This window comes from Limulus polyphemus, unplaced genomic scaffold (genome assembly GCF_000517525.1).
Source record: "Limulus polyphemus unplaced genomic scaffold, Limulus_polyphemus-2.1.2 Scaffold1560, whole genome shotgun sequence".
NCBI classification, from domain to species: domain Eukaryota; kingdom Metazoa; phylum Arthropoda; class Merostomata; order Xiphosura; family Limulidae; genus Limulus; species Limulus polyphemus.
The window spans coordinates 54,221-76,342 of record NW_013667170.1 but is presented as its reverse complement, the minus strand read 5'-3'; the positions used below and the strand labels follow the sequence as shown (position 1 = coordinate 76,342).

General features: G+C 32.2%; 1 protein-coding gene across 2 annotated transcripts in view; it reads left to right on the top strand.

Annotated features, from left to right (window-relative positions):
- Window positions 1-22,122, top strand: part of LOC106464099 (uro-adherence factor A-like) — a 180,316-nt gene that overhangs the window by 137,815 nt on the left and 20,379 nt on the right. Inside the window, exons 4-8 of one of the 2 annotated variants that reach the window (XM_013924210.2) lie at window positions 3,755-3,940; window positions 10,775-10,870; window positions 12,000-12,110; window positions 14,720-14,919; window positions 18,293-18,438. In XM_013924210.2, coding sequence (XP_013779664.2) covers window positions 3,755-3,940; window positions 10,775-10,870; window positions 12,000-12,110; window positions 14,720-14,919; window positions 18,293-18,438 — 739 coding nt within the window. Of the gene's footprint in view, window positions 1-3,754; window positions 3,941-7,271; window positions 7,526-10,774; window positions 10,871-11,999; window positions 12,111-14,719; window positions 14,920-18,292; window positions 18,439-22,122 lie in introns of those variants that run through there. The other variant, XR_002611639.1, reaches the window with a different exon arrangement.

Here is a 22,122-nt window from a genome sequence, read left to right as displayed (position 1 = left end):
CGCTGTGCCACTGGGGGGGGGGGGCAAGAGATAAATGCCCGAAGTCAATTTCTAAAACATTGTTGTCTTCAAAGTTTAAAAGGGATCAGCCAAAAAAAATCAACTATATAAAATTCAAAATACATAATGCGGCTTTTAGCTGACTAATGGCACTGATTAAAATATCCCTCTAAACAATCGATAGTCTGTAGTAGTGTAAAATAAACTTTATTTGAATTACAGAGTTTTTTGCAACACTAAGTTATCTCACATTAAAAACACTCTTTTAAATAAGATCATTTACTTCTAACTCTTGTTTACATGAAATATTAAAAAAAAAAATTTTTACTGGCAAGAAAGTTCTCGTCGCATATTCAAATTTATACAATCAATAAACAACTTTGATACCAACGTTTTAATTAAATGCTAACTTTCAGAACCTATCACAAGTAAAGTTAAGTGCCAGAAAGTTGTGTGATTATATTAAGAAACATTACTGTATGGGTGCATCATCTAATTAAGTTCAAATCTGTTACTTTTTATTTGAAACAAAACAGTTAACTAAAAAATAAATTGTCTTAAATAAATTTGTCTTATGCTAGAAACGTTAAATGCGCTAAATATTATACTAAATCTATTTGTGCAGAGTTCTAGCTTTAGACCAGAGATTGCCACAGGAAAAACATTTACTATTAGATTTTTGAAACTCTAATTTTATAATTCTTAATTTGTTTTAATGTGCAACTTTTTATGTATGTGAATGTTTTTAACAACTAGAATAAACTGACGTAAATAGAATATGATTTTCAGTTTTCTTCTCTGCAATAAACTTTGAACCCCCCCAAAAACTTTCAACCCATTTAAACCGTGATATGTATATGTATATATAGCCAATGATGAGTGATAAACTTAGCTTTAAATTAAACAAAAAATGAAACGTTTCCCTGACACTTCTCACCTTCCCTGAAATACTGTCATGCCTGTTTCTCTGACACTTCTCACCTCCCCTGAAATACGGTCATGTCTCCAGAGGGGTTCGTCCCACAGTTTGAGAACCATTGTTCTAGATGACATTTGTCCAGAGCAATTAAACATATATTTAAAACAATGTTATTTAAATTCCTGATTACACCTGATGTACACGTTCTATATCTTAATTTATTCCTTTACTTGAATTTTATTTCCTTGCTTAAATAAATTACAATTTTTAAAAGGCTAGAAGAAATATTGTTTCAGAAATAAAACTATAATGTAGCAAACATACATAAAAACTAAAAGTTAAGCAGTGATAAGTATGCCCATTTACGTAACTATAGTTTTTAAACTGATTAAGGACTAGAGCGACATTAATCCAAAAGTTAGCATTTTGGTCTACCTTTAACAAAAACAGTAAACAGTTCTACACTACCACTAAAATGTTATTCACCTCATTACTGTATATAGAATTTTAATGATGGAAATAAATACCATACCTATTATGTAAGTGTTGATTAACAAAGAATCTAATAAACAGACATTTGTAGAAACTGCACTCACTCGTAAGTTCTAATATTGACAACTTTACTTTTATCGCTTAAATATTATTTTGAAATAAATCAATATAAAACTTACTGAGCATACGTGTTATATAAATATTTCAGATACACTACTAAATTCAACTAAGGAATAATCTTGACTTGCTTTACTCTAGCTACGATAAAGCATAACTATCGTTAATAAATCATGTTAATGGTATCCTTGAATTAATTTTCATGCATAATAAATGTCAAATGACTTGTGATGTCTAAAAGCCCTCATTTGGCACTACAGACATTGCAGCTCAACCAATTATGAGAAGATGTTTAATTGTTAGTCGTATGATCACCACAGATGCTAATGCAAGTCGTACACCGATGGAGCAAGCATGAAATGAGGGAAATGAGGGTAATATGACCAACTCCTCTATGAGATCTCTACTTTTTGTTCATCAGTACTGCCTAGAATGAATCACGTGCTTCCATATTCTTCCCTGATTGGCTTATACATGTTGAATCATATTTATATAACGCGAGTACACTCGGTCGGTACTATTTTCTTTCAGGAAGTTGTTAGTCATTATGCGTGGTAGGGGCTAGAGTTTTGACCCATTAAAAAAGGTTTTGATCAGCTGAACCTGCATATGACAAAGTAACAGTTGTACAAAACATTTCTATATCGTATGCTATTATTGTGCCATATTATAACACACAGCAGTGTTCCCAGACAAGTATGTCATCACTATATACGTGTATTGATATTATGGTTGAATCTGATCCCTTGCACTCTTCAGATGAGTACACATCTGGTATCTAGCAACAGTGTAAAGCATGATATATTTGTAAAAACATGTCATTTTACCAATCCAAACGTTCTTAGCATCATCGAAGACGAGCTGCTTTGTGGTTGATAGGTTATAAAGAAACATTTATCGGTCACATGGCCTAAAAGTTAGTCTTACGAATGAAGCCTGTTTATAACCACTTGGTTGCTGAGTAATTATCCAGTTTCTGATCTGAAATGAATTGTTGGTTCAGTTGGGGAATTGAAGCTGTTGCTTGTGTAAAGCCCAAATGAGTCTTATGTACAAGTATTTTAAAATGCTATACTCTGACCAGGTTATACTCTAACTGTATTGTTGGTTTGAAAGCAAATTCACATTATATTAACTACACTTTGTTGGATTTTAGCCAAAGTCATGCTAACAACGCTTTCTTGGACTTTAGCCACTTTGCAATGACATGCTATGTTTTATCAGCTTTTAGCCAACATCTAGCTTTCCATGTCGTGAAAATGTCCAAATGCCTTTGTTATGGTTCTAGTGTGTTCCACTATCAGCCTTCCAGTTCTTCTTAATTCCTTCTACTGTTCAAACTGCTAACTAAGAACACACGTGTTTCCTTCACTATTATACCAAACTAAAATGTGCATGGTTTCGGATAAGAAGTAAACCAGAGGTGTTATTGACGTTATTGTCTTGTCATGGTTAAAGTATACAAAAACTCCCATTACTCCTTAATTGTTTTGAGCGTTATATTTAGCATATATATATGTATATTGTAATGTTACAACAATCCAGGCTAGAATAAAATTTACAAAAATAAGGTCTAAAATATGGTTATAGAGGATTCAGAGGCAATACCACTTTATTTCATGGTTTTGTTGTGGAAAAAAAGTGTAGTAAGTTTCATCAAAATATCATACTTTTAAAGGTACATACACCAGAAAGTTTGAAAATTTAAGTACCAGACGTGTTAATTGTGGCATACATGATATAAGCAATAAGTTTATGTTGTAAGAATTGTAAAAAAAAAAATATTATTATTTGCTGTTTCCAGCCAGGCTTAGCTCAAAGAAAGGTAAATACTCACTTCCAACTTATGTTTACTTTTGTGTTTAAAGATAGTCTTCATGATATCTAAGAATATTTTTACTATGATACGAGATTCTTAAACACGTTTTTCATTTGGTAAAATACTTAAGCTTAATGCCTCTGAAAAACTGAAGTACATAAATAAGGTTGACAAATTTTATTTTAGTGTTTGTTTTTTCTCTCTCTCACACTGTTCTTTGTATGTGTGTGTTTTCCAGAATAGTCTCAGTGACTGTCACTTCTAATTACTTGAGGTTGTACAAACGCTAATGAGTTTCTCGTTAACAATTATGCAAAGATGCATGATATTATTGCATGCATTATATTTCTGGTGAAATCTAATTTTCTTAACTAAGAAATTCTTTTATTCTTTTTATCTTCAATCAGAGGAAGCTCCATTGGATTCTGAGGCTGTTGCTTTGGTTACTAGACCAACATTACATAGATCAGAATCGAGTGATTCTACGTCATCAGAGCGTGAATTTCGAAACCAGTACCAATCAGTAACTCATAGACTCATACATCGGAAATCTAGCATGGAATTATATAAACGTCTGTCCACGCACACGCTTGGTAATATATTTTGGTCTTTAAACATAGAACATAATTAAACGAATTATATCACTATATATGTGTGTGTGAATACCCTACCTTGTCATATTTCAACACTAACTTCGTACAGTAATTTTGTAAAAAAAATATGCAATAAGAGTAAATATCCAGAATGCTTCTCAGTGTACAATCATGTATGGTTAAGATTTACACTTCTCAGTACATTCTCTAGAAATATATGTTTTACAAAAGTAACCATATGGACTTACGTCATGTAAATAAAGTAAAATAAGTATAGTATTTTTGTTGACTTTGATAGAATAGGTTGCATTTTTTAACGTGTTGCTTCAGTATTTCATTTTGTTTTTACTTTCTTTTTTTCCACATTGTGCTGTTACATTCATGTTTGTGTCGGGAGGGGGGGACTAATCTTCTAAAAATTCGAAGCTTTCACATGAAGGCAAAATCCTTGACAAGTCAGTTCAATTTCTAATTAAGTCTAAAATAATGACTGAAGCTTTAGAATAAATAACACAGTAGTAATACACCGTATAAATACATTTAACTTTATATTACATTTCGTGCATGTATTTTAAATAGTTTTTGTAGAATTTAATGTGGATAGCATATTTCCTTCCGGTTACTAAAACTAAAAATATCGTTATACACCTCCCACAAAACAAAATATCTGCCATCTTTCGTCCAGGATCTACGTTGTTTACCAGATCTTAGGTGCGTGTTGTTTGTGACTTAACAGCATAGGGACCAATCTAGTAATACATTTCCAGCAAGAATAATATTTTATTGATAGATGAGCTCCAACATTAGCCATCGTATATTAAAGGTAAATTTGAAAGACGAGCTCCATCATAAAAACCCCCAATCTAATCAAGTTAAAAGTAATTTTATCATTAAGACTAAATCATCATCAGAAGATCGCCCACGTGGTCTTTTCGACACAAAATACATGATTTTTCTTCATGGCTTCTAGCTTGACCAATCTCTTTTTAACACTTTGATGTTTTTAATTATGCAAAAAGCTATACCATGGGCTATCTGTGCTCTGCCTACCACGAATATCGAATCCCAGTGTCTAGCGGTATAAGTCCGCAAACATACTGCTTTGCTACTGGAGGGCTAACATTTTGAACAAATCGTGTCTGTAATTATGAAACGAGTGCCAATATGGACTCCTATACGTCATCGTTTATTATAATTTATTTATTCCTCGGCATCAAAGTGACTAATTCTTTCTCAGGGTGAAACATGTTGTTGTGATACAAGCACTGACAATACTTATTGAATATTAATGTGTCATCTATTATTTCCGGCTGGCCATCAAAGTGTCAAGTTTTGTAATATAGGTTTATCCCCCAAAAAACAGCTATTTTTACAACAGTATTCGTGTTGTATTGAGTATATAACCTTTTCTCTTTGGCCACTAAAGTATAATAACTCATTTTATTATATCTCCAGTATCCATCGTATTTAGAGTAGCATTTACGTCCCACGATGGCTCAGCAGTGAGCTTCACGTTTTATAACGCTTACATTCTGGATTCGATCCCCGCGGGTAAGACAGTACATATAGTCCATTGTGTGCCCTTGGATAAAATAAATACAATTGTTCCCTAATATTAATTGAATGCTCGTTTTTTGACAAGAATACATATACAATTTACTAATGTCTCAGGCTTATCGAATAATATTACAGAATTTTTATTCCCGATACATTTTCAAATTCAAATTTATACCTGGTTTTACTTCAGCAAGAGACGGAATCTCTTGTTTAGGACATGGATAAGTAGAACGTCCGATCTAGTTTGTTTTGTTGAATTTTCGTGCAGAGCTACTCGAGGGCAATCTTGCGCTAGTCGCCCCTAATTTTAAAGTGATAGACTAGAGGAAAGGCAGCTAATCAACACCACCCAACGCCAACTCTTAGACTGTCGACAGGCGACCTGTCGGGTGCGAATCGAGCGCCCTAGCCACCAGATTCTGGTGTATTGACGGAATTTTGCTTGATTTCATAAATAAACTTAAGCTATGAAAAATCCTTATGTGTTTCTATTAAATGATTTTTACTGATCAACGACTCTCAAGTTTCAAAAGTACGATCTAGTCGTTCCTTTGCTACGCTATAATAAACATATATATTTATATACTAATCCCAATTAGGACTAATATCTATTTATTTAATTCGGGACCCAGGAGTGCATCTGTATTCTACAGTAAAATAACGGAGGCATAAGGTTAGATTTTATTATCTTCATATAGTTAAAATATCAGTTGAACATGTTTAGTAAATAGTATCAATTTCCACACCACACATTTTTCCATTTCTCCTTGGAAGATTAAAAAAGCGATGAATAACAAAAACTTATATTTATTTAATAACTTATATAAGAGGCACTTCATTATATAAATTTAATAGAATAAAGATTAAAAACAAACACATATGTGTAGACATATATTTATAAATAAACAACAGTCACGTGATATAATATGGCATGAAAATGAATGTAGCCTTGAAAAGATAAACATTATAAGATGAAAGTTAATTGAAAAGAAGAGTGAATGAATATAACGAATTGGATAATACCTTCCACCGTTACCTCGTCAAATTCCGAGAATATTTCATGCATAATAGATTACTAGAACTAAAATAGTTTTTAGTTCAGTGTTACTACCCGGAAAATGTTATATGACGATGCGTTTGTTTATTTGTAATTAAGCACAAAACTACGCAATGTGTTATCTGTATTCTGTCCGCCACGGGTATCGAAACCCAGCTTCTAGCGTTGCAACTCTGCAGACATACCGCTGTGCCACTGGAGAGATTGTATTATGAAGTTTGAAAATTGTTTAGAGTACCTTTTTTTTAAATAAAAACATTTCAATAGAGAGATTAGTAAGCCTAAAGAGAAGATTATAGCTTTTGTATAAACCCATTGTTCAAATATACGTATTGATATTTCATTTGTTAATACACGATGAAAACAAACAGCAAATGAAAACTGAAAGATGTTTTCAAAGATAATAAACATATTTTATCAAGAAGACAACCTAATAATTTAGATAGATTGTTGTATAAGCCTTAAAAAAAGATTTTCTAAGGAAGATATTTTGAGTTGTTAAAAAATGAATTGTGGTTTATGTACTTTAGGTTATATTAAAATGCAAAAAGGGATAAAGAAAAATAATAAAGATATCTTGTTTTCATTAAAAATTTATTTAATTACAATTCCCGAAATGTGATATGTCTTTACAAATGGGTAAATTATGGTGAATTCCATGTTGGTGAAACATAAGAATAAGGATGAATTTACATACATTCTATGTTACATTTTCAGAAAGAAGCTCAGTATACGCCAGCAGACATTGAACAAATGTAAAATTCTAAAAGAACCATATTTTCAAGTATTCCCTTTTAGAGAATGTAGTATAAAGCCTAAAAGGTCACGTTTCGAAAAATTATTTCATAAATTTTTGACGCCATTTTAAATGGATAGAGGTAGGAGAGCAGAAGTAACAGCAGTTGAGTAAAATTAGTTGGAATTGTGCAACGGTACACATTATTACTAGGAATCACAGAAATGACGTTAAAGTAAGTAAGTGGTATATTTTGTATTAATAAATTGTTAAATAAACTGATTTTTTATAATAACAGGAAAAATTATAATTAAAATAATTTCAATGAAAAGAAAAATTACAAAGGAAAAGAAAAGGAGGGAATTACATTTGATGGACTTAAATTGATTTATTTTTGAGTATATTTTCTTGTAGGTAATCTATGTAAGGATTATATTTTATGTTTTTACATTTTGAAAAATATGTATTTACTTCAGGTTATTTAGGTTTAGTTGAAAAGTCGTATTTGAACGTGTTTATTATAGATTATCTGTAAAAACACATGCTGAAGAGAGACTTTTGAAGTTACGAAACCAGTAATAAAGTAATAGATAAGAGAAAAACAGAAGAGTTAAAAGATTTCAATCATTTTTTATGTATGTATATATTGCTCTGATACTATCAGTTACATTAATTGTCAATAGGCGATTAAATCAGCACTATAAAACAATAATGAACTTAATATAAAACAAATATTACATCTGAACTAAAATTAAACAATTATTTTCCATTCTCAGTCCCAGTTGTCAACATGAAGTCATAACAAATAATGTCTGTGGTCATAGCCCCTAAATGCGTTGGGGATATTCTATCTATCAGACAAAATTTAAAAGCTGATGTCAAATCAGCCAGCAGTTACGAAAAATCAGTTAAGAGATAGGAGTTGAGTGCTTACAGCCACAGCATCTCAATTCCTACTGCCTTTCGCTATATGTAGCCAGTTAACCTTAATACTAAGATACAATCTTAAGGTAGAAATAAAACCACCCTAAATATTCTACAATGTAAAACTTCGCCCATTTTTTTACAAAATAATATTAAACAGAACTAAAAACCCTACCTTAATAACTCCCAACCTCCTCCCTGTCTCTTGAGGATTGTTCAAATACCCTCCACGTTTCTTTTTTTGAAGGGAAATTACATTTTATGAATTTCATAAAAAACGATTAAAAGCTTTAAACATATCTATATATAAGATAGATATTTCTATCAATATCTCTAAAAAATAAAGGAAGTTCGAGAACAATTTATTATTACTCCAACTGATAAAGCTAGTTGTAATTTTATTTTTGTGTGTAAAAAGTTATATTCACAAACTATAATCAATGAAATTAATACCACACTCACACATTTACAAAAAGTACTTTAAGTAAAAATATATTTATTACTAACTTAAAGAAAGCCATTAAAAATGTAATATACGTATAGATTATTCTTGTTCTAGCTTGTCATTTTAATATGCAATTCCGAAATTGCATAAAGCTCATCTTAAATTCAGGTTTATTACAAACTCTTGAAATACAGCTGTAAAATCTGTTTCTCTTGTACTGAAAACATTCTAGATGTTTTATTCGAAAAAAATAAAGTTACTGTTATCAAATGATTTGGACCATTACTTTGGATCATTAAAAATAACACCGCAGTTTTGGAATTCATTAAAAACAGCCAACTTTGTTACTAGTTATGATTTTACCACATTATATAGTAAAATATATTTGAAAGATTTAGTCATGATATTTAATGATCTATTTGATAATTTTGTAGATACAGAAGTAATAATTCCAAAATTTAAATTTACTAAGCATGAATATAAAAATGTACTTAATTTTTGTATCTATAACAGTTATATTACTTTCAGTAAACAAGTATATAAGCAAACAGTGGGTATTCCGATGGATAATAATTTCTATTCAAACATGACCAATTTGTATAAGTTTTCTATGAAAACTTATCTTTGAAACGTTTATTAAAAACCTAATTTACACATATGTATTTTCCGTTACATAGATGATCTAATATCGATCAATAACTTGAATTTTATTCCAAACCTAATTTATCCAAAAGAACTTGTAATAGAAAGAAACAATAGTAATGATATTCGTGCACATTACTTAGACATTAATTTTGTAGAAGGCAGAGTACAGTTGGCTATTGTTGGTAAAATAATGGAATTTGATTATCCCACCTTTGATCTACCCACTCCTAATAGTGTTGATCTCTTTATACTGCTAAGAGGAATTATTGTATCACAATTAAAAATATTTTTTAACAATTTGCAACAATGTTCAATTATTCATAAGTAAATTGAAAGTTAATGGTTACAATGACTGGCATATAAAAAATATATACTTTTTTATAATAAATATGAAATTATTTTAAACTGTAAATCCTCGATTATAGAAACTACCTTGTGGAGAACGTGAGTAACTAACTTTAAACTTGTTTTTTAGATTTTTGTTCAGTATACCGGGATGGAAAGATTAACCTCAGGTGACTGTGCTTGTCTCAGCTCGCTCGGGCTATACTTGAACAAATCTTCAAGAGAAAGGGGGGGGGGAATTGGGAGTTTAAAAACCATTAAGGAAAGGTAATTAGTTCTGCTTAACATCATTTGTAAATAAAAGGGTGGAGGTTGGGAGTTTTTATAATTGCTTTAAGATCGTATCTGAGTGTTAAGGGTAACTGCCTCCCCACAACTGGCTAAAGACAGCGAAAGGCAGTATGAGTTGAGACGTTGTGGGTGTAAGCACTCAACTTCTAACCCTTAACTAAATTTTAATAATTGCTAGTTAGTTTAACATCAGCGTCTGGATTTTTTCTGATAGATAGAATATTCCCAACACGTTTGGGTGCTATGACCACAGACATTATTTGTTATGACTTAATGTTGACAACTGGGACTGAGAATAGAAAATAATTGTTTAATTTTAGTTATTTTGTAATGTTTGTTATATATATGTATATATAGAAAGGGAGAAAGAATTGAAACTATATCGTTTTCAAAGTATGAAACTAGCTGGTCATGTATAGAAGTAATGGGTAATGAATTATGTTTTCCTTTAACATATTGTCTTCCAAGCATACATTCGATTAACATGTTACTACCTTCAATCCCGATGATTAGCCTATCGAATAATTCCTATCTTCATTGCAAGATAATCTTCCAAAAGATACAGAATCAATGGAATATTATCTGTCATCTTCAGCAATTTGTCTTTCGAGTATGTATAAACTAATAAAATGCTCCCTACATCCTTTAACGTGTCATCTTTTGGTGTCTATAGAACTGATAAAAAGTCATATGTCACATAAAGGGTCATTTCCCAAGCTAATAGAATGAAATATGTTACCTTTAAAGAATCATTGTTCGAGTTTCTATAGAAGAACTGTAACAATATCTGTGCCAACCTGCTAGCAAATAATGGATTATCTTCTATTTTTTTAGAGGTTGATAAGACGGTCACGGTGCAACGGAGCAATGATGAGTTCGGATTTCGAATCCACGGAAGTCGGCCTGTGGTGGTATCAGCCATTGAAAAGGGTAATTTTTTGTTTATTGAACAAACATTTCTGTCAGCTTATATTAGTTGTGTAAATAATGTGGCTATTTTCGATTTAAAGAGAGAATTCCTACACTTCAGCGTTTATGTGTAATCCATATACTTTTATGTGAACTCACAGAGGAAGAGGTGAATTAGCAGTCCCTACTATTCCACACGTGTAAAAGAATATCTTAAGTTGAAGTATACAGAAATTTACATTCATTCTGTATGTGATGGAAAATCAAGCAGTAAAGACGTTAACATTCTCCTTGTTACATCGAATAGCAGGGAGTGAAGAGTAAAGGAAACTACACTTGTTTGTCCTTTGAATCCTGAACTTAATTTAAAACTAGTCAACGAATATCGTAATAACGAAAACGACAACAAAAGAATTGAATTTTTTTTAAGCTTCACATATTATCTTTTCGATTATATCTTTGGTATATATATATATAACAAATAATTTGGTGTAAACTAATCGGCTGGACATTTATTATTGAAAACTGAAAAATAAAATTCAGAATAAAGCTGATTGTCACCTCCATGGCAGTAAAGCTTAGAGAAATATAATATAACTTATCCTAGTTTCACCTAATTAAATAAACAACTAACGATACAGCTAGCCTAGCTGTGTTTGATATGAACCTTTCATAAAAAAATAGGAAATTTACTTATTCAATTCAAAAGATATGAATTTTAAACTACGCGGTAAACCAAGCTTTTCTCGACTTAGTGAAAAATTAGTACAAAAATAGTTTGGAACCTAGAATACTTGTTATACACATATTTTAAAAATATTATCTTGCATTCACTTAGCTTTTGACTGCATAATATATTTTAATATATATTAATATATATATTAATTTACCTATTAGCAGATTACTAGTTCACAAAAACAAAAAGGTTTTTACCAAGTTGGTTACTGGTAGCTTTGTACAGGAACGTCAAAAAAAAACGCCATACTCTCATTGATAGTTTAACTTTGCTACTGTATGAAAAGAGTCATGTGTTGATTTACTATTAGCATGTTATGTAGAACTTTAAGAGCTTTCATTATGATAACTGTTTTTTAATAATTCACATTTTTTTATGGATCATACAATCGTTTCTTTGGCCTTTCCTAAACAGGGACACCAGCAGAGAATTGTGGTCTGGAAGTTGGTGATATCATTATTAGTATTAATGGAGTTAAAGTCTTAGACGCCTCACATTCCGAAGTTGTGAAGACAGCACATACAGGTAAGGTTTGATTTGGTTGTTGTTAAGCACAAACCTGCACAATGAGCTATCTGTGCTCTGCCCACCACGGGTATCGAAACTCGATTTTAACGTCATACGTCTGCAGACTTGCCGCTGAGCTACTAGAGGGGAGCACGGGTATGGTCACTGATTAGTTGTTGTTCTTACCAGAAGTATTTGCTAACTTAAGGAGTAATAATGTTAAATAATATTACTGGAATAAATACTTATTTTTTTATATACAGGATATGGCAAAAGTTATTATATGGTTGGTACAGAATACATTTTTACGAAAACAACTGAAACCAATTTAATTATTGTTTATTTCATAATAAGACATTAGAAACTAAACGATAATTTAAATGAAACAGCTGTCACCCTGTATTTTATGAATGACCCATGTTGCAAGTATTCGATCAATCGATTGCCACATATATTTTACTTTGACTAAGAATAACATACATATATGAAAAAATGAATCGTGAGCTAACATGGAAATACCCTGAAAAATGTTTTATTGGGTACTTTTAAACATTGACAAATTATTGTGAATTAGGGCTCAAATTGAACTGAAGTTACAGTAAAATAAAAAATAGACTAAAATATATTCAAATTCTTTTATAATTCTGTTTTTTATTACATATCAGTAGAAATGTTCTTTCAGTTTCATTAGAGATAGACTATCTGTGCTCTACTCACAACGGGTATCGAAACCCGGTTTCTAGCGTTGTAAATCCGCAGACATACCGCTGTACCACTGGGGGGCCATTAAAGATAGAGTAATGGGTTTCAGGTTCCTGTAGTTACTTTGAGACGAACCTGTGCAAACAAGTTATTCCAAACGTTGTCTTCGAACTGTGGTATTATTGTAGTAATTCCCAACAGGTATCGTATAATCACAGTGATGATTTTTAAGGTGTGAAAGTCTAAACAACAAAAGGAAATTCACTCAGCAACGTATTATTTATTGAATACTCTTTCTTTGTTGGGAATTTTTTCGCATTATATTTTTACATATACCTCGCTAGTATTATTTATATAATAAAGAACTATGCACAACTTAGGTCAGGACGATACTTTCAGGGCACGTGCTGGTCTTGTGCTAGAACTCTGTATTTTGTAGCTGGCAAGCCTGGTTTGAATTTGTGATATCACAAAGTACTCCCCGCACTAAAGTCCTGAGTGCGTCATAAGAATGACAATGACAATAAATCCCATAGTATGGATGGTAGGGTGTTGCTGACTGGGTGCTTTTCCTCTGGTCAGTACTTCAAAATAAAAAAGGCGGCAGATAGTCCATGTAACTTTGCCATAAATACAAATACAGACGACACTTTATGGTTTAGAAAATAAAATAGGGTTTGATTAAATTGTACTGCATAACGATTAGCATGTAACTGCTCACTAACTCAAAGATACACAGGTCAAGTTATGACAGAGAAATGAAAATTCCATTTTTACCAATCGCACAGAAAGTAATCATATAACCACAACCAAAAGGAAGATTGTCGAATAGCTTAGGAAGTTCGGCTGACAAACAGCTGTAGTCAAGCAAGTCATAAGGACACGAAGATAGTCTAAAATTGACTGTCACCAGAGGGATGCCGCAGGTTTAAGGTAATAGATCAAAATTCCAAGAATGATCTGTTTTAAGCTAAAGTCTCGATATATACTTTAATTTTGAATATTATGAAAATACAATTTTCACAATATATATTTATCAGTTAGAACTATCATAAGACTATCACTTTGCCAAATATATGAAGATCATCATTCTATCCAAAGTGTATCTGTATAACAGAGCTGTCCGTTCGTCTGTTGTCAAAAGTTCTTGTGAGGAACCAACTACGTTGAAATTTATTAGAGGTACTCCAGAAGATTAAGTTGAAATGGATTAGCAGTGGACAAAATTTGGCAGCCCTTTTAATTTGACCTCCTTCAAAGACATGAAGAAGAGTGAAAGTGAACGAGGAAGTCGGTAGCAAAATACGAGAAGTTGACACCAAACAAAAGTGACGTTTAATGACACACACACACACAAACAAAACTGGTATATTTGCATCGGACGAACGGTTTTTATTTTAAGGCTCAAAATGGTGGAAAGGGGCGGCTCGCTACCTTATTTATAGCATTAAACTCAGCATTAACGGATGCACTTGCTAGTGAATCGTTATACGACATATAATTCTTGTTTTCCGTAAATTTATTTTACTCTTAGAGTAGAGAAGTATAGAAACAAAGACAAACAAACGCAAAATCAGAGAAGCCCTACCTATACAAGAACTCAAACCAAAACTGAACCAACATAAAGGAACACTTTTATACCTATATTAATTAATCACCTAACATCTAACTGCTACGCCCCCTACAATCTCGTACCCGTTCACACTCTCATCCCCAAGACATGCGCCCAGTAACGGTCAGTTTCAAACTATCTTTGTTAACCTGAAGATGACCTAAGAAGGTCGAAACGTTGTTCTTGTACTTTATTTTAAATTAAAGTTTTTAATACCCATACCAGCCGTCTATGCTGTACATTTTTAACTTATGCCAAAACAAAATGTTATCTTCCAATTAACACAAAACATTAATTTTTTTTTCTATTAAAGGTTGTGATACGCTCTGCTTAGAAATTGCTCGTACCTGCCACCTTGTGGAGTCCGCAAACAAACACCACCACCAACAGCAACAGCTTTTAATGGGGTATCTCCAACGACTGAGCACTGGCGGGGGTGAGACCCGACGATGGTGTAGACGATGGTTCGTTTTGAAATCTGATAACTGTCTGTATTGGTATAAAACTCAAAAGGTTAGTTCATAGTGTAGTTCTGATTTCTTAAAGCTGCAACTACTTGCTACGAAAGGTAGTTTTATTTAGGGTTTATATTTAGCAAGCACGGATAGCGATAGCTTAACTTGCGCGCTAGGCAGAAACTGAGGCTGAATATCTACTCACACTAGATCTCCGAAAACTTGGTCCCCTAGTAGGCTTGTCTATGGCTCCTAGCCTTAGTGACTTGGCATGTCCTGATGATGAAGGGGCTGAACTCGCAATCTGCGGATCACGAGTTCGAATCCTGTCATCGAATAGGTATGCCCCCTCAGCCGTGTGGGCATTATTGTTGTTGGTAAGAGTAGCTCAAGAGTTGGCGGTGGGTGATGTTGACTAGCTGTCTTTTCTTTAGTTTTGCCCTCGAGTAGCTTTGCGCAAAATTCAAGAAAACACAGAAACAAACAAGTCTACCCTTAACACCAGGTCTGTTAGTAAGAATATCTTGCAAAGAACCATTGTAGCTTAATGCGATTTTTATTTTAAAGTTTAAACTTCTGTTTTTTGCGAGTTTTTTTACACAGTCTTACACATCATGTTTCTCATATTCTTATTCTAATATCAACTTATGTAGAGAAAACAAATACCAAGGAAATTTCTTTTCATCATTTACTGTTATTAATAAAGTTGTTTGAAACCGTAATTTTTTAAATCAACCTGTCAATTGAAACATTTACAGTTAACCACAGAATTACCGATGAAGTCTACCAATTAAAACAAAGAACAAATTTTAAACTGTTGTACATCATGACTTTCTTGGTATCAAGATCCGTATTTACACATGATTCACCAAATAAAACATAATCAAAATACCATTAATATTGCACTTAACCCCATTGATCATTTGTAGGGTTTAATGTGTATCTTACACAGAATATGCATAATTTCATCATCTGTTTTGATCGTTTTTATTTACTGCAGTTGGTGATGTTTTTATATAACATTATTCAATATGATGCAATATGTAAACCCTAGCACTCGTAGTGAACGATATAAAAAAGTTGGTATTTTGACATTTAAAGCGCTGCATTCCCCAAGTTTACACTGCTTATTCTGCCCTATTACAGTAGAAACTGGTAATATTTTCATTCAAAAACAAAGAGGAATAATATTTAATATGTTCCTTGAACGTACAGAATAAAAAAAATACAAATCTAGCTGGACATATTGCAAATTGCTCGTGGAAAATGTAAACATAAGGTCAGTCAACCCATCTTACGTCTTTGGAGAAGGACAATCACCTGAAATACTACGGAAATACAAAGTTAAACAATGACTAAGATTTTTGACTGAACACAGATAAATCTGTACATACTTATAAATCTATAAAATAATATATTATGATTCTGAATATAAATTATTGTTTTCCATTCTCACTAGAGTATGATACAAAAATATTTTTATGTTTTCTAAATTTTAATTGATAATCATAATTCATGTTCAAGGAAGTTTTAGTTTCTGTAATTGATATTTGAAACCGTCTGTACTTGGTGAAGCTCTATAAATACAAAATTTATTGTTTACGTGTAGTTAAGCACATAGTTACACAAAGGCTTATCTGTGCTCTGCCCACCACGGGTATCGAAACCCGGTATCTAACATTGTAAATACGCAGACATACCGCTTTGCCACTGGGAGGCTACAAAATTGAGGAAATCAAGAGAAAATTTTCATGCTTTTCTACAGTTTTATTTTCTGTTTTTATGATAAACATTTACTAAGTATACTTTTGATATTACCTTCTTTCTTCTTTTTTTTTAATGCCAGGAAGCATAAATACAGACAGACATACTGATTGGTATAAATGCTTATAAAGTTTAGTTGCCAGCTTGTTATAAATGATGACAATCATCGGAAATCCTGAATAAAGCAGGATCCTGAAGTAATCTAATTCACGCAAGGCATCTGTAACAATGTGTTCAGCGTTAATCATCCTGAGCTGTAACAATGTGTTCAGGGTTGATTATCCTGAGCTGTAACAATGTGTTCAGGGTTGATCATCCTGAGCTGTAACAATGTGTTCAGCGTTGGTCATTCTGAGCACATTTTGAAGTGACGGTTCTATATTAACTAGCAGTTCTCAACGCAACGTTATAAAGTTATCGGTTATCGTCATGATCTCAACTGCTGCCTTTACTAGTATGTACATCATTGATTTTTTTACGTGTATTAATGAAATTCAATAATCATTCTATTGCGTATAACATTATAACTTAATTTAACGAAATCTGTTTTTTTCGTTGAGTTTGATTATTAATTATAAAAAAGGTGTACATAAGCTATAACAATCTTGTAGCACTTCTGAGCCATTTCCCTTCGCTGGAACCAATCTCATACATAATAGGCTATTGCTATACATTACCTCCACGTGGAAGCACTGTTATAGTGGAAATTTATCGAATGTAGTAGACGATAGAAGAGTTTATTGTTTTTTCGGTTTATTCTAAAAACACGCCTTTGTTTCATCAGAGAATAAAGGATATTGTTACCTTCGCCGTTGTGTGTGTTTGTCAGCAAGATTTCTCAAAAACGGCTGAATGGATTTTGACTAACGTTAGCATATATTTGGACTTTAACCCATCTTAGAAGTAATTAGTTTTTGGAGGGTCAAAATCATACGTCATGGTCACAGCAAGGTCACGAAAAAACAAAAAATCTCTTAACATGGGGACCGATTTTTTTACACTATTTTTGCTCAGTTAAAAAATTTAATTTTTATGACACTAGGTAGAAATATGTAAGATATTATCCCTCATTGTCCTATCAGAAAGAGTCCGTGTCCGTTGATAACGGCGGACATACGGACACATTTTCGCACTTTTTGAGGGCCGAATATGCTCAACGCTACGTGGCGGAGGTATGCGCTCTACTGAGTCTCCCTCTATTTACGATTCGTGTGTTATAAATTTGTTTGTTTGTAGTTATGCACAATGCTTCACAATGGGCTATCGGTGCTCTGCCCACCACGGGTATCGAAACCCGGTTTCTAGCGTTGTAAGTCCGCAGACATACCGCTGTACCACTGGGGGCGTTATAAATTTAAAACATTGTCTTTTCTCAAATAATGACACAGAGTACATGGGAATGAAACAGTTGGTTTGAACGTTTTTGGTGATATATTTGCCAATTTGAAGTGAAGAATAGTGAAGAATTAAACTGTTGCACTATTGGTACCTGCTGTCACCTGAAACCATATTCTATGCAAGGATTCTTAGCAATGAAAATGAAACGTTAGTCCCTTTTTTTATTATATATATAGAAACGTAATTTTGTGATTAGTTATAAGAATGTTATGCTTTTGGTATACACGACATGGATATAGAAATTTCAAACCTACTTTCTGGTTTTGCAGGACTCTATTCCTGTAGGAGCTTTACTATTAAACAGCCACATTATCTGTCGAGTATCTGACTCTGAATCTCCTCATTCCTTCAGAGTGTCTAAAAAAGGAGTTGGAGATCTTTACCTTACAGCTGATGAAGAAGAAACAGCAACAAGGTAAGTCAAATATTCTTATGTTACAGACGATGATGAAAATAGAAGAGTAGAGTATTAATTCTCTAATAATTCAATTTATGCAATAAGCGTATAAAATATTTCTATTTGACATTTGACGAAAGATAAATAGAACAAAGTGAATCGTTATTTTACTACAAATGAGGAAGTTGCTGCAACCTGTTGAGTAAGATGTTTTTATCTATTGCATAAAAATATTTACGAAATCAGCTAAAAGCTACAAAGTTAATTATGTTACACATTTAAAACATTGGTTAAACCAACAAGATATTCAACTGCACAAAAATATATAGAGTCCCAGTTTAAACGACAAGGTAGATGCAACTACATGAACATTTGTAGCAAATCGCCTATAACTACAAGATAAATACTAACTACATAAATATATTCAGAAAGTCGTCTAAAAATAAGGTATTCTACTGCATACAATCTTCAGAAACTCTCCTTAAACTGAGAACTACGTGCCACACTTTACATACGTGACAAAACTTTATATTAATGTTCTGCTAATCTCAGATATCCACCAAAATACAAAGAGCAGCTTGATTAATTTGAATGATTACTGAGAAACGCTTATTTCTGTTCGGATACTTTTACTGTGCTATGTTATTGGTGAGTATATATACATGAATACAAGTAATACAATGTGAAAAAATAAGGATGATGTAGGGATGGCATTGCCAAAGACTACAGAAACAAGGTAGGGATGACTACACAGAACCATACAAAAATTCCTATATAAGTATCCAAATCTTTCCAAGAAACTTTTTATCTATAACTAAATGTTGAATTACTTTTATGTGCATGAAATCAGGTTTGAATAAAAACATTTAAACTGAATAGTGCTATAAAGTCTTACAATTCGTTTGTAACATTGACTCAGTGGCTACTTATGTAGGGATTTTTGTATGTGTTTGTGTGTTCACCCTTAACTTGTTTCTGTAATTTTTTGGCATTACCATCTCTACATCATCCTTTTTTTTAAAATTTGTTATATTATTTGTTTCCCCTCTTTTTAAACAATCGATATTAATGAATGGCAGGCGCTCTGAAGGCAGCAGTTTTAGCCTGGCGTGATGAGTTGACTTGATGGACATCGTGTGTTGAAGTTAGTGAAACGCTATACTGCTTATGCTCTCCCAAAGTTTAAATACAACATTTTGGAAGCTTGAAGTTATCGCAACAACTTCAAGCATCGGTGAGCTAATAACCCTTCTGACGCTAGACTCACAATAATCAGCAAAACATTTGGCTGTTACACTACTTGTCGGTCCTCTACTTTAACGATGTTTTTGCCTAATTGAAGGTCTTAATAGCTTTTGAAAACATCGAAAACCTAATTTAGATTTTTATAAAAGTCTCGTAGATTTTTATAGAGAAAGTTGAGACTATGATGAGCAATACATAATATGTGGCGGCCATAATTTTCCCTGCCCATTCCTACATACTAAGCATTACCCTCTTAGTGATACATATGTTAGATATACAGGGCTGTTTAAGTTTAATGTGAGTGTTATGACTTAGATGGTTTAAGTATAGCATGAGTGTTAAAGTTAGTTATTTTTAGAATCGATAGTTTATCAGAAGTTTATTTACGTAACTGTTTATAAATCAAACATTATGGAGTTCAATTGTTGTGAATTGGCGAATGTTATACTAGTGCGTCATATTTTATCGTTGTTTTTATTGAGTATTATATAATAATGATATTTCGTCGTATGTGGAACGCTCTAAACCTCTGTTGATGTATAAAAAGACATCGAAATTTAGTTAGATATATATATATATAGTTAGATAGATCTAGACTGCGTGATTTTAAGTTTAGCAATAAAAAACGTATAGTGACTATTTGTAAAGTGAAATTATCACAGATTATATTGTAATAACAGAGTAGAGAAGAATAATTTGTCTCGTCAGTTGTGTTCTAAAGTAACTTAACCAGCATTTGTAGAATTTGACGAAAAGGAGACAATTACTTAAAGCTCAGAATACAACTGTGATAATCAACCGTGTAACGACCATTTGTATAAACGTTTAACTTGTTTTAATATATTATTTTAAAAAAGTGGACTGTGTGCTGTTTGTTTATTGTTGAAATTTATCGCCAACAAGTCACAGACATCTAATGTAAAGAATTCGGCCCATACATAAGTCCTGACAATATATATAAGTTGTAGTTCATATAAACAACTTATTTGTGGGTTCTACTAAAGAAAAGCATACTCTGCTTGTATTCCGAGGTGCACACTAGATATTTTAGTATGGGTGAATAAACTTTGACGATAAACCTAACAGTTGATTATACTTTAAAATAAACCAATTTGAACATCTAGTAATTTGATCGTACTAATTATAAGATAGTCATACATAAATTCTTTAGTTAGTTTAATGTTTAGGCTGTGTATGTTTAAAGTTTTGTGGGTCATGCTTCCTCAAATACCTTTCTTATTAAAGTACATTTTACTATTTCCTTATTCTTTTGTAGCTTGTTTGTTCTTATTTCCAACATCCTTCGTTTTTAACATTGTTGTCTGAATAGTTCTATCAAATTATCATCAAACGAAAGGAGTTGTTTTTTTTACACCGTCTTTTCTGTAAGGGTTAAAATTAACAGAACACTTATATATATAATAGTTATAATATAACAGTATATATATATATATATGTGGGTGTGTGTATGTATTTGTGTGTGTCTATGTATTTGTGTCTATATATATAAATACATATGCAAACATTAATCGAGTTTCATTGAGCGCGAGGCCCCTCAGTGGCTCGGCGTTAAGACTGAGGTCTTCTACCTCTAAAAACCGGGTTTCGACAACAAACTAATATGCGCGTGATTGCTGCATGCTGCAGTTTCAACAAAAGAGGTGTAACCAGAACACATACACGTAGTTTCTAAATTTATGTATTCATTTGCAACACATTCAGAAAAAAAAGGATCAACATTATCTTTTATTTTTCTCTGTCTATAAACTATTGTGCTTAAATGTTTTAAGTTACTTAAACAATACGTATGTGGTTGCTTTATATACAAGTTTAATCTCATCGAGAAAGAAAAACTCTACACTGTTTTTAAGAAAAATATTACCTGCATGAAGATTCATCCAGTTAGCAGTTTTTATGCACCTTCAGTAATTAATATTTATTTATTTATCATTATTATTATCTGTCTAAAACAAGAGAACGTTTGACAAGTCTGTGTTGGCACAATTTTCCGTGTTTTTCTCATACGAAATATTATTCTGTCAATCTATCCATCATCTCTTGAAAATGTTGATGTTTAATTTTACTAATCAGACAACAACAAAAAAGCCGTAAACTTGGAATTTACATTATTAAAAAAAAATAATCGTTTATTTTATTGGAGAAAGTTATCTACTGTTTTTAAACTTTTATATTTGACAACTAAATGAGTAGTCCAGCATAAAAATATATCACGTTCTTCTATCAGTGTTCTTCAAACAGTGTCCCTCTAGCCTCGTTTTTTCTCATATGATTTTTTTTCGTTCTTGTTCTTTATCTAAAAATGTTATTTCCACAAACCTGCTCACATAAAGTGGGTAACAAGGGAGATAATGAACATATTTTTTACCTTTCTTCAATCAGAGTTTAATCACAACTATTTTCGGAAGAAACGTCTGTCAGATTTTTATGTATGTATTG